This window comes from Apodemus sylvaticus, chromosome 5 (assembly GCF_947179515.1).
Source record: "Apodemus sylvaticus chromosome 5, mApoSyl1.1, whole genome shotgun sequence".
Classification (NCBI taxonomy): Eukaryota; Metazoa; Chordata; class Mammalia; order Rodentia; family Muridae; genus Apodemus; species Apodemus sylvaticus.
This window is the reverse complement of record NC_067476.1, coordinates 8,178,260-8,191,949: the sequence shown is the minus strand read 5'-3', so window position 1 is coordinate 8,191,949 and position 13,690 is coordinate 8,178,260. Positions and strand designations below refer to the sequence as shown.

The following is a 13,690-nucleotide window of genomic DNA, read 5'->3' as shown; positions in this document are numbered from 1 at the left end:
TAGTAGAAAGAAAGCAGAGCGGCAAGTCAAAGCAACAGATTTCAGCTCCCCTGACATATTTAAGACTGAGGTACTTAAAGCACCACTCCCCAACAACAGTACTTGACACTTTCTTTGTAAAATAGGTGTTGATAGTCTTGGTAGAGGGTGATTTCTAAGATGACTACCACACAACTCGAATTTCACAAAATTAAGATGCCTCATTTATACATTTCATATACAGTTCATATACCACTAAGAAGAAAACTGCTACCAACCATAACATATAACTTTAAAGAACAGGAATTAATGAAATAGTGACTTGCAAAATCTCTCAGCACATGGAAATACTTATACCATTAAAATAAATGAGGTAATAATAATCAACATCACACTGACAATTCTACTTCAAACAACAGATTTACTCTTCAGGGTTGAAAACATGTATTTGGAAGGCATCTAGAATAAATAATATTTAATAAGATATAAAATACTTAAGCTAATTTAGCAAAGGAACAAGAACTGGGAACCATGAAGGCTTGTAATAAGGAAATTGCTCAGATTGCTCTGTGCTCAGAACACTAGGGAAGACATGTCCATGTAAGAATACTCACCTAGCCAATAGTTTTTGTAGTTGGTAGTATCATACATATGTGCAGGCAAAAGGATCAGTTTGCCTTTTTCAAGCACAGAAGATGTATAAATGTCTGGACTTTCCAAAAGCCCCAGCTCAATGACTTTAAAAAGGCAAGTTAAAACTTCCTGTAAGTCGTAATAGTCATCTCTGTCCACCTTCCCCAGGTTTCTTGCAGTCAGAATAGCCCATCGCCGAACCTAAGTGATTGTATTTATAAATAACATTTGTAGGTTTATTAATTCAATGAGCAATGAACAAAAAATATTTCTAAAGATTTCAGTAGACTGATCAAAGGGTGACATTACAGAATATGGACCTTTTTTAATCCTGATTCAAACAAACTAAATCATTTATTAAACAATCATTTTCATTCATTTAAAGACTAGCAGAAACCTGTCCTATCTTAGTATCTATTTCATATTGTTATAAGCATTTAGTAACTTTTTCCATTTATTCCATCAATCTTTTCTGCTTGCTTACATTTTAGGCATGTCTATTAGAAGTAATCCACTTAAGACTTTTATAAGCCAATCTATTCTTTAGTTGGTTTGATAAAACAGATTTTCTCAAACCTATTTTATATGTGAACTTTTCCTTTAGTACTTAAAAAAAAATTCTTCAGGGGACTGGAGAGATGGCTCAGCAGTTAAGAACACTGACTGAATTAAAAAACAAAAACAAAAACAAAAAAAGCCGGGCAGTGGTGGAACATGCCTGTAATCCCAGCACTCTGGGAGGCAGAGGCAGGCGAATTTCTAAGTTCGAGGCCAGCCTGGTCTACAAGAGTGAGTTCCAGGACAGCCAGGGCTACACAGAGATACCCTGTCTCCGAAAAAAAAAAAAAAAAAAAAGCGCTGACTGCTCTTACAAAGGTCCTGAGTTCAAATCCCAGCAACTACAAGGTGGCTCACAACCATCTGTAAGGAGATCTGACGCCCTCTTCTGGAGTGTCTGAAGACAGCTACAGTATATTACATATGATAAATAAATCTTAAAAAAAAAAAGATTTCGCTATGTATACAGCATTCTGCCTGGAAGCCAGCCCCCCCTTTAATACATTTTATTCTTTGAAAATTTCATAATTTTACAATAGATGTTGGTCGTTTCCATCCACCACCAACTCCGAATTCGTTTACAGCATGCCCTTTTTTAAAAAATAATCCACATCTGCCTCTGCCCTTAGGGTGATGATGCCTACTTGTTTACTTTCTCAATCCCATTAACATTTCGGGATACCTAAACCAAGTCATTGACATGCTTATTAATATGAGCACACTGCAGCTGTCTTCAGACATACTGAAGAGGGCATCAGATCCCATTACAGATGGTTGTGAGCCACCATGTGGTTGCTGGGATTTGAACTCAAGACCTCTGGAAGAATAGTCAGTGTTCTTAACCTCTGAGACATCTTTCCAGCCCTCATACAAGGCTCTTGAAGATGTTTTACACAGTGACTTTTATTAAAGAGTATGTAGAGGAGGAGTCTGAGAGATAATGCACACATACACAGTAGGCTGATGATTGTTAATATGGATGTTAGAAGCCTTTGTATAAAAATGAAACCAAAAATCTGAGTTCAGGTTGGGCATGTAGTTTATGCCTGTTATCCCAGTACTTGGGAGGCTGAAGGAGATGCCACACACCTGAGGCCAGTCTGATCTACATAGTGAGTTCCAGGTTTCTTAGGTTACAGAGTCAAACCAAGTCTCAAGTAGAAAGGGGGGTGGGGTGGACCAAGTTCAAAGAAAGGTATGTCCTCTAAAGGCTGCTGCAGAGCTTAGTTTATGGGTTCAGTGGCAGAGCACTGCCTAGTGTGCCTAAGGCCCAACAACACAAACGCTTCAACACTATCAGGAGGAGGTAGAACCTTTAAACAACAGTGCCTGTAGGCAGCTCTTCAGGACATAGAGTATGCCTTCAGTCAGAACTGCAGGGCAGGACTTCTTTTTCACTCTTACCATGAGATAAGTGGTTTTGCTCTGCCACATACCTCCCCCATCCATGAGGTGCTACTACATGTTCAAATTCATGGGTAACTGTTCTTGGAATGAAATCTCAAAGGTGTCAAAAACCACTCCTTTACAAAGTGAAATATCTCTAGTACGTATAGTAATAGAAAGCTAACACAGCTGCTTTTTTTTCTGTAGGTACTTGCTCTTAAAAGGTAGTAAGCTGGGCATGGTGTCCTTCACCTTTAATTCCAGCACTCAGGAAGCAAAGGCAGGTGAATCTCTGAGTTCAAGGCCAGTAAGGTCTACAATAACTGACTCAACAACCCAGCATTGATTAGCTTCTTGTATTTTTGTCTGTTTTCACAGGGTTTCTGGTTGTCTTCTGGAGTATATTTCTAATTACCATGCATAACAAATTCCTCATGGTCTATAAGATTCTATCACTTATTATGCTTTTCCATTGCTGTTCCATAGAAACACCTAAGTCTGACTACCTCACTTCCTTTTTGGAGACTTTTCCTACCATTTGTTTAGAAGGAAAGAAACAATCACCATCATTTTGACTAAAAATCTATTGCTATGCTCCTTTATTTTTTCCTAAGACAAGGTCTCACTATGTAGCTGACTGTACTGGAATTATATAGACCAGACTGGCCCTGAACTCAGAGATCTACCAGCCTCTGCCTCCCAGGTGCTGGGATTAAAGGCATGTACTACTACATCCTGAAGTATGTTCTTTCCTTGCTGCAGGTTTAAAAACAAAACATCTTTTCTTGCCATTATTTTAACAAAACAGACTTTCTCAGCAATTGCCTTAAAATATAGACTCCATTCTAACTGCTAGTGCGCATAGAACTGTAGGTGTAGACTTTCTCACTTACAACCTATTTCCATGGTTGTGGTGATCTCTGCACCTGTTCTTGTCCACTCTCTCAACATTCTTCATCTCTAGCACTTAGAAATTTTTCTTTCTCTAACCTATCCCCTACAATTACACCCCCTTCAATCCCACTTATTAGGAAAATTAATATTTAAAATGCCATTCCCATGTATCTTAGCAACAAAGTGAAAAAAGCAGGAATCTTCTATTAGTTCAGTTTGATACTATGCTGGTTAATTTTATCAACATAATACAAACCTAGAAATATTTAGAAAGAAGAAATCTCAATTTAAAAAAAAAAATGCCTTCTTAAGTCAGTCTTAATGACTGACATGGGAGGGCCCAGCCCACTGTGGTGGTATCTCTTCTCCCCTAAACAGATGGCTCTAGATTATACATGAAAGTAGGCTAAGAAAGCCAGTATTCCTCCATGGTATCTGCTTCAGCTCCTGCTTCCAGGTTGTTGATTTCCTTTGATGGACCATGATGTAGCAGTGTATTATGAAACAAACCCTTTCCTTCCTTCCGAAGTTGCTTTGGCCAGTTCTTTATCACAACAACATAAACGCTGTCTGGGACAGACACATTGAAAGACAAACTACTTTTCTTCCTGTCTTTTAAACTCAAGTATCACCCATCAGCAAGTGTTCTCCTGCGCTCTTAAATTCATGACACTCCTAACCATGTACCATTCTACCTAAATGCACTAATGAGTAAAAATCTTAATATATTAAACAAAATACATAGTAAGTCTATAATTAAAGCTAGCTAACATGTACAAAGTAAAGCCAATACTAGCACTGCCTACCACTCATACTCACCAATTCATTGGGATGAACCAAAAACAAATAGATGCCTGGATATTTGTCAAAAACCTGAAAGGAGCAATTGTTTTGTTCCATTCGACAAAGCGCTTCCACACATAGTTCATCTAAACAGAAAGACAATAAATGATTAAATTTAGGGCCTCAAGAAGCTAAAAAAAAAAAAAAAAAAAAAAAAAATGGCTCTTAGGTTAGTTTGTAAATAAACGTTCTTTTTTTGTTGTTTTGAACAAAGCATTAAAAACTCTAATGCTGGGCTAGTGAGATGGTTCAGTGGTTAAGAACACTGATTGCTCTCCCGAAGATCCCAAGTTCAAACATGGTGGCTTCACAACCATCTGTAATGGGATCTGACGACCTTTTCTAGTGTGTCTGAAGACAGCTATAGTGTACTTGCATATAATAATAAATCTTTAAAAAAAAAAAAAAACAACTCTGATGCTGTAATTGTTGGTTAGATCAGTATTTATCTATTGAGGTATATATTTTCTTAAGTGCTAGAAATCAAACCTCATTCTTAAGGCATGCTAGGCAAACTCTCTACCACTGAGTTAAATTCCAGTTCTGACTATTCACTGTGATCATGAATGGAATGTTTAGTAAATTTAAAAATTTACTAAAACATGTATTTATACTTTGTATAATGATCTCCAAAACAATCTCAGGAGCATGGTTACAGGTCCTGTGTCTTGCACCTGGACTAAAGTTAGAACAAGGAAACTTCTCCTAATGGTTAGTCATCCTAACTGCATTTATTGATCAATTAACTCTATTAAATTTAAAAATCAATTTTGTCAAACTTCAAAAAATAGTATACTAATAACAGTAGCTAGCTTTGGAGGGTGATTTATGACTAGATCAGCTTACCAGGAACTGCTGCAATACTTTTTTATATGTGAAAGTATAAACAATCTTCAAGCTTATACACTTTTATGGATTTTTAAATTTTTAAAAATATCTTTATGTATATGAATATTTTGCCTGTAGGCATGTTTGTGCACCACAAAGATCTGTGCCCACAGAAATCAGAACAGGCTGGGATGTCAGATCCCCTGGTCTGGAGTTACTGACAGTTATGAGCTGCCATGTGGGAGCTGGAAACTGAACCCAGGTCTTCTGTAAGAGAAGTGCACTTAAACCAATAAAAAAAAAAAAAAAAAAAAAAAAGCTAGGCGTGGTGCGCACACCTTTAATCCCAGCACTAGGGAGGCAGAGGCAGGTGGATTTCTGAGTTTGAGGCCAGCCTGGTCTACAGAGTGAGTTCCAGGACAGCCAGGGCTACACAGAGAAACCCTGTATGTGTGTGTGTGTGTGTGGGGGGGGGGGGGGGTTGCACTTAACTGCTATGCTATCTCCCTGGCATTTATGGGTACATTTTTCTTAATAAATGTTAAAAGGGCAGAAGGAATAACTCAACTTTTAAAAGTATTGACTACTCTTCCAGAGGACTTGGAATTTGATTCCAAGCACCTGCATGATGGCTCACAACTATCTTTCACTACAGTTCCAAGGAGTCAAACTACTTCTTCCAAGCTCCTTGGGTACTTGCATATATGTGGTACATAGACATACATGCAAGCAAAACATTCATATACATAAAAAGTATTAAATGAAAATGTTTAAAAAGACTTAGTTTAAAAAATCAAGTTACTTGGAATTTAGTAATGTATCTAATCAAAAGAAGAACTTGGTGATGCAAGCCTATAATCCCAACATCCCAGAGGGAGGAAACTAGAATCTAGAGATCAAGGCCAGTATGATTTACATGATCAGTACCAGGATAACCAGGGCTACAAAGAGAGAACTTGTTTCAAAAAGACTTTTAAAGGAAAATAAAAAATGAAAAACATCACAATAAAATAAAAAATACATAGTGTATTTTAGAGAGCAACTATGTGGTCTCAAGTCACATGGGGAAAAAAAGAAAGTATAGTTGTGTCTGGTGGTACCAGCCTGTAATCCCAGATTCTGGGGAGGCTGAAGTTAAAGCCTGCCTAGGCTACTGAGTGAATTCAAGGTCAGCCTGGCACATGCTGTCTCAAAATAGACAATACTAAGAAGGCTAGAGAGGGACTGGAGAGATGGCTCAGTGGTAAAGAGCACTGGCTATTCTTCTAGAGGTCCTGAGTTCAATTCCCAGCAACCACATGGTCCCAACTCCAACTTATACACCCTAGATACTCACTAACACGCTCATGCAGAAGCAAGTAAGGGTACTTCAGTATTTCAAAAAGAGGAACTCGAAGCTTATTTTCAAAATCTTGGCCACTGCAGTCAAACAGCTGTTCCTCTCCATTGTTGTCCACTATATATAAATCATCATCATCTTCAGCTTCTGCCTTCATGGACTTCTCAAAGTGACTTATGAGGCGTAAGGTTTCTAGCTCCCATAAAACCTGCAGAAAGATGAAGTCCAGAAATGTTTTTTATCTGAAAATATGCTATGTGTGAATCTTTCCTGTGGAAAAACTTTTCCTCTTCATGTTTAGAAAATCAGAATAGCCCAGAAGTGGTGGTGTACACCTTTAACCCCAGCACTTGGGAGGCAAAGGCAGGCAGATCTCTTTGAGTTCAGGGTCAGCCTGGTCTATAAGGTGAGTTCTAGGACAGCCAGAGCGACACAGAGAAACCCTGTCTTGAAAAAGAAAAAAGCAAATGAGAAGTTTAAAGTAGCACAGACATAACTTGGAACTAGAAGTTTGGTTTCTACCACTGCAACACAGTGAGTACTGTGGTAAGTAAGTCTCACCCACTGTTAGGTTTCCCAATGCAGGTCAAAGTTGTTTACATGATTGCAGTCCAAAAAACACTTGATATATCTGAAGTTAGTTTGAAAAAGCAAAAATGGTTTAAAAGCTATGATGTAACTCAGTCGTTAGGTACTCACCTAGCAGGCATGAGATCTTGTTCCATGCCTAGCATAGACAGACTTGAGTGTGATGGTACGTGCCTGAAACCCAAACACCAGAGAGGCAGAGGCAAAAGGACCAGAAGAGTTCAAGGTCATCAGCAGCTCTATAGAGAACCTGAAGGCAGTGTGGGCTAAACACCCTATCTCAAAAAAGATTTTCCTTGACATCCACAACTTAGCTATAAAATAAGGCTTAACTTTCAGCTTATCTTGGCTTTTACTGCCTTCCTTACTAAGCACATCTAGCTTTTGCCTGAAGAATGATGTGCTGCTCTTCCTTTTACTTGAACATTTTACACCCAGGTGGACACACTTTTCCTTAAATTTAAATATAAGTTTACACACAAATAGGATGGATAGTTTGAACATAAATATTAGGGATGGGGAGATGCTCAATCAGTGATTTCCTCAGGGATCTGAATTTATTTCCCTAGCATATGTAAAAAACTTGGTGCACTAGCATGTATTTTGTAATACTAGTACCAGGCTAAGACAAGTAGATCCCTGGAACTTGATCAGCCAGCCTATGAATTATTCAATAGAGACCCTGTCTCAAAAACTAAGGTGGAGCTAGCTCAATCAAGGAAGTCACCCAACATCAATCTCTGGTTCTTTTTCTCTCTGTCCTTCCATCCACCCCCAACACATACACTGGGCAGTGGTGGTACACATCTTTGATCCCAGCACTCTGGAGGCAGAGGGAGGAGGATCTGTGAGTTCAAGGACAGACTTGGTCTACAGAGTAAGTTCCAGGACAGTCAGGGCTATACAGAGAAATCCTGTCTCAAAAAACAAAAACAACCAGATACATATACATCTCATACATCAAAAACACTTCACAATCCTTATAAAAATGCACAATCTTTACCACAGATTGAATCATCCCCATATACAGTATATATATATATATTACCTAATCTTCATCAGATAAATGCCAATAAACCTAACATGCTACCTTTGTAAGCATTTCAATAAAAAAAGAAAAGCTTTTTATTTTTTTGGAAACAGGGTGTCACTATGTAGGCCAGGCTGTTTACAACCTGCAATTATTCTGCCCTACTTCCTGAGTGCTAGAAATTTTATACAACTGTTTCATAGCAAAATAACTGCAACTGACAGATCATAAAACTGTACTTTTAAGTTTCAATTCAAGCCCATTGGAAAGTATTTACAGGAACTGTTATATACTGGGATATTAGGTGCTGGAGTTGTACTATATTTCAAAGCTTTAGTCATAGCAACATTTCCCTGAATGCTTCTGACAGTAATCTATACGTATTGTCTTCCTGGTTAAGATCTACTGCAAATTACCTCATGCAAGAATGGCACCTCATCTCTGGCTCTGTGGTACTCAGCCACACACTCTAAGCAGTAGCAGAGGTCTTCATCAGCTGTTTGAAATTCACTTGATCCAGTGCTAGATGCATAGCACTTTAGGACATCAATGGTGGAAGAACCACCTGGAGTACACCAACAGCATGTGCTCATTCTGTACCTGTAGCTAAAAAGAAAAGAGGGCACTTAAAAGAAAAAATTTAACATTCAAGACTTACTTTTTACAAAGAACAAGAATACTTTCTACATCTAGAAACTGCCTCCACAGCCAAAATGTTCTGTTGTCCCATCTTAACTGACTAAACCCAAATCTGAAAGCAGGGCAGAGGTGAAGGAAGCATAGTGGCAGAGTACTTATCTCAAATAGAATCCCTGGGTTTGATCCCCGACAGCAGCAAAAAATATCTGAACACATTCCATTAGTTACAACACACCCGCTGTGTGCCAAATGAAATCAAACTACACATTACCGATGCAAAATTAGAGAAAAACCACCAAGTAATGTCGTCAAGATAGTGTAGTCTCCCACTAATTTAAAATCAAAAGCTAAAAAAAACCTTTCATATTCTTAAAAAGCAGTGATCAAAGGATCACTACATGAAATACAATACAAAGAACTTTTTATGTAAAAGTCAACAGAAAAGTCACTTAACAGTATGCCATGGCTGAATAAAAGCAAATGTGTGCCCGGATACATATTAAATTTATAGTGTTGTGCCATGAAATATTCGTGAACCCCTAAAAAGAAAACCAAGGAGCCGAATCCTATGCAATCGAATTAGGGTCTCATTCAAGCTTGAGCTTCGGCTCTCCACCATCCCTGATAGAGCAGGAAGGTGGAGTCATGAGCCTAGTTTCAGGCAAACATTTATAAGGGGTATCTAGCCTGATAACATCTGATGGGGGGGGGGGGGTAGCAGCATTACAGTCTTTAACATAATTTACTGGTGCTTGGAGCTAAACCATAAACTTAACTCCTGCTTTCCTCCCAATCTGTGGTTGTTATGAAGTACCAGGGCAGGCCTGTAACCTGCGGATGCAGATTTGTTGGGGAATAACCTGAAGATTGGTGCTAGACACAGGTTTTGTTGGGGGTAACCTGGAAACTGATGTTAAGACACAGGTCTTGTTGTGGTGGTAGCCTGAAAACTGGTGCTAGGTACCAGCCGGTTAAGGTCAGGTTTTCTGGCGGGGCGGTGGTGGCACATGCCTTTAATCCCAGCACTTGGGGGGCAGAGGCAGGCGGATTTCTGAGTTCCGGGACAGCCTGGTCTACAGAGCAAGTTCCAGGACAACCAGGGCTATAATACAGAGAAACCCTGGGGAGGGTGGGGGGGAGAGAAGGTCGGGTTCTCTAAGAGTCAAAAGATTTGGTCTCTTAATAGGTTAAGCAGATAAAATGAAGAGTGAGCCAGGAGCATCCTGCACTGCAAGGTGCAAAAGAAAAAGCTCAACACAGTTAAAACTGAAACACTTTGAAAAGGATAAATACTAAATAAGCCATATAATAAATAAGCACAATTCAATTACAGTAATACAAATAAGTGAATAAACAATGAGACAGAAGGCACGCATCTTCCCTGAGAATCCCAAATAACAAGTTATTTCCTGCTGCAGGAGGTGGAACTTAGTCCCAGCCACTCGGAGTATATAGCAGACTTTTCTTTTGGGGGGAAGAGGGGTGTTGGGGGGAGTTCTTTGTATAGCCCTGGCTGTACAGGAACACTCTAGACCAGGATGGCCTCAAACTCAGAGATCAGCCTGCCTCTATCTCCCCAATACTGGAATTAAAGGTGTGCACCACCGCCAAGCTATGAAGTGGACTTCTTAAGCCATCTCCAAAACCAGAAAGGTAACATACCCAACTTCTAATGGATGTAAACTATAGCCAACTGAAGAAAAAAGTTACAAGTATCACTGTAAAGCCCACAAATTCCATGGCCCTAATCCATGCATTATCAAGTGGTATCACTTTTTAGAGAAAAGCCAATCTTCGAAGAGAAAAATTCCCTTAGACATAACACATACTTGTATACATTATACAAAGACAATATATCAGTGGAACTAAATTTCATGAAAAGGGCAATTATTTGGTTTCTTTTCACTAAGAAAAGAGGAGTTATCAAAGTCTAGGAATCTAATCAGAGCCACTGAACATTTGCACATAGCAATGTAGCACTCTAAAATGCAGAGTCCATAATCTCTGCTAATAAGAAAACATTAACATAGCCAGGCCTTCAATCCTAGCACTCTTGAGGCAGGGACAGAGGGATCTCTTTAAACTCAAAGTCAATCTAGTCTACATAGTGAATTCCAGGATAGCCAAGGATATGTAGAGATATAAATAGATAATCACTTTTCTGAAGCTTTAAAAAACAAACAAAAAAAAAAAACAAAAAAAAAACAAAAAACACCACAATTTCTTAACAAACGTATAGATAATTACTGCTCTTCCAGAGGACCAGAGTTCAATTCCCAGCACCCCAGGCAGCTTACAACTTCCTGTGACTCCACCTCCAATAGATCTCACAGGCACTTATACTCTACTGCCCACAGAGTTATACACACACACATATAGCGCACACCTTTGATCCCAGCACTCCACAGGCAGAGGCAGGTGAATCTCTGAGTTCTATACTAGTCTGGTATGCAGAGTGAGTTCCAGAACAGCCAGGGCTACACAGAGAAACCCTGTCTCAAAAAAAAAAAAAGTTACTTTTACACCTAATTCTGAAGCATACTTTCTTCATACTTCTAAATAATTTAAAATACTTTTCAACATTAAAATACCAATTAAAGGAAAAAAGACATTTAAAGATGAGATTTCAAGAAGAATAAAACCACTAAAGGGAGCTGGAGGATGACTTCCAGAGGTCCTGAGTTCAATTCCATGCAACCACCTGGCAGTCCTGAGGATTGATACCCTCACACAGAGACACATGCAGGCAAACCACCAATACGCATAAAAATAAATCACTAACTGCGTGTTCCCCTACACTGATAGTGCTGCCGCCTACTCCATCTCCAGAGCAATAGCCTCAGGATCACCTTGTTCTTCCCTCTCTGCTGCACCTAAGTCCTAACACCAGTCCTTTCTTCCTGAGTCTTCCTACTCTTTCATCATTTGCCTGAATTACTAAAGAAGTCTAATCTCTCTGTCTCACCTGACCCACCTCCAAACCTTCCTACAAACTGTTGCCAGAGGTTACTGCACACATTAGACTTCTAAAGCACAGGTTAACTCCTCCACTTTGGGGATAAAATTCCTATCACTTGGTTTGTTCTCCCACCTCCTACATCTGCTCTGCTTAAAACTCCTAGTGCCTGGCATTCCAGTACTGTAGCTTTCCCATTTGCCTTCAAGACACTCACACCCTTCATACCAATACAGTTCTTAATCATAAGAATGTTAACTTACTGTGCTCCACTAGTGATTCTCAAAGATCACCTGCTGAAACCAGTGTACAACACAACCCTGAGTGTCAGCGACCTGGAAGACTTTTCTCTTCCAGGGTCTCTGAGAACCTCCTCTCTGTCCTTCACATTTACATTACCTTCTTTCCTTATCAAGGTGGTTCGGAGTCTGCCCCTACCTCAGCAATTTGAGATGTCAAGGCATGGACCTATTCTACACTTTTGTAACTCCAGTACTTATCAAATAACTGAAAAAGAGGTGATTGTTTAAAAAGACAATTACCTTGACAAACGTCCTACAGAGAAGTGATCCTCTTTTCGATTGCTGGGCTTATCTGCATTCAGACATATTCACACTTTGGCCCCCAAAAAGAACATTTCTGAAATTAAAATAAATTAAAAACTGATAAAATGTCCCTTATTCATCTCCCTTGGGCCTTGCATCAACCTTACACAGTTACCGCAGGTAGACCCCACACTACGGTACGTGACCCTAACTTGTCTAGGGGCTGTTCCCCCCTCAGGAGCCAAATAAGCATTGGATCGTGCCCGCTGTGGGCTGAGGGCGTGCGGGAGGCCGTCCACACTGCAACGCCTGGGATAGCGGGGAGGGCAACCCGGTACCCATGCGGAAGCGCCGCCTGGGCAGACGCTGCACCCAACCGGATCCTTACCGGGGAGTCCTCCCTCGCCCCGAAGCTAAGGGCACTCGCCGTACATCGCAGCCCAGAGCCGGCGGTGCTGATGCCTGAACCGCAGGGCTCCGGGGGAGGGCCTGGCTTGCAGGAAACACCAAGCGATGCCCGCCTGTGGCCGCCGCCGCTCCAGTCGCGCGCAGCTCTCCGGAAGGGTCACAGCAGGCGCCCTCTCCCGCAGGCCGCGCGCGAGTAACCAGGGGCAATAAGCCCCGCGCCCCTCCACGCGCACGCGCCCTCCCCGCTCGCGGCCTACCCGCTGCGCTTCTCACCCGGTTAGGCCCGGCTGCAGCGCGCTAGCCCACCTCCATGCCCCCGGCTGGACGAGCAGCCGCAGACGGAAGTGCGGCAACGCCTAGCACCCAACCCGCCACAGCCGCGAGAGCAGGCCCCGCCCTCTACCCGCCCCCGCCATGGCCGGCTTGTTGTGGTACGCCTAGGGGGCGGACCATGGGGGCGGAGGGAGGTGGGAAGAACAGCAGTCCGGAAACAGCAGCCGGGCAGACCGATGCGTGGCATCACTTCCGGAAGGAGGGGGCAAGTCCAACTAATCAAGAGCACCTGACCAAAGGGGCGGTAAGTTAGCCGAGGAGCCTGACCCGCCCCCTGACTCGCCCCACCCCCGACTCGCCCCGCCCCCGACTCGCCCCGCCCCTTGCCTAGACCTCCTCGGGTTGGCTGCTTACCTGCCGTTGACTTTCTGCTGTTCAGCTCCCTAACATCCGAGACTCTGGTCGCGCTTCCGTCCGAAACCTAGACAATAAAAATAAAATGAGCGCTTGGGACGGAAAACTGTCTCCGTAAGGGCGCCCCCGAGTTCAAGGTCCTGCAAAGCCTATACGAATTAATCCTTGTTTCCGACTCAGGACAGGCCTCCAGTAACGGAACACCGTCACTCCAAATTTTCCAAAGGGCAGTTGGGTCGCCCAAAACCTCTCTCCCTCAAAAACGGAATTTAGAAAAAAACAAAAAAGCACACACACAAAAAACCCCACTTTACAGGCCTGTAGTCCCGGCACTCGAAAGGCTTGAAGCCGGAGCGTCCCAAAGGCCAGCCTCGTAC

General features: G+C 41.5%; 1 protein-coding gene across 9 annotated transcripts in view; it reads right to left on the bottom strand.

Moving 5' to 3' along the window:
* Positions 1–13,016, bottom strand: part of Setx (senataxin) — a 49,303-nt gene extending 36,287 nt beyond the window's left edge. For 5 of the 9 annotated variants that reach the window (XM_052181997.1, XM_052182002.1, XM_052182001.1 and 2 more), the window contains exons 1-6: positions 12,900–13,016; positions 12,216–12,312; positions 8,495–8,684; positions 6,458–6,668; positions 4,270–4,379; positions 594–813 (exon numbers count right to left, since the gene is read on the bottom strand). In XM_052181997.1, the coding sequence (XP_052037957.1) occupies positions 594–813; positions 4,270–4,379; positions 6,458–6,668; positions 8,495–8,671 (718 nt within the window). In that variant the 5' untranslated portion in view covers positions 8,672–8,684; positions 12,216–12,312; positions 12,900–13,016. The other 4 variants (XM_052181998.1, XM_052181999.1, XM_052182000.1 and 1 more) reach the window with 4 other exon arrangements.
* Between the last annotated feature and the right edge of the window lie 674 nt (positions 13,017–13,690).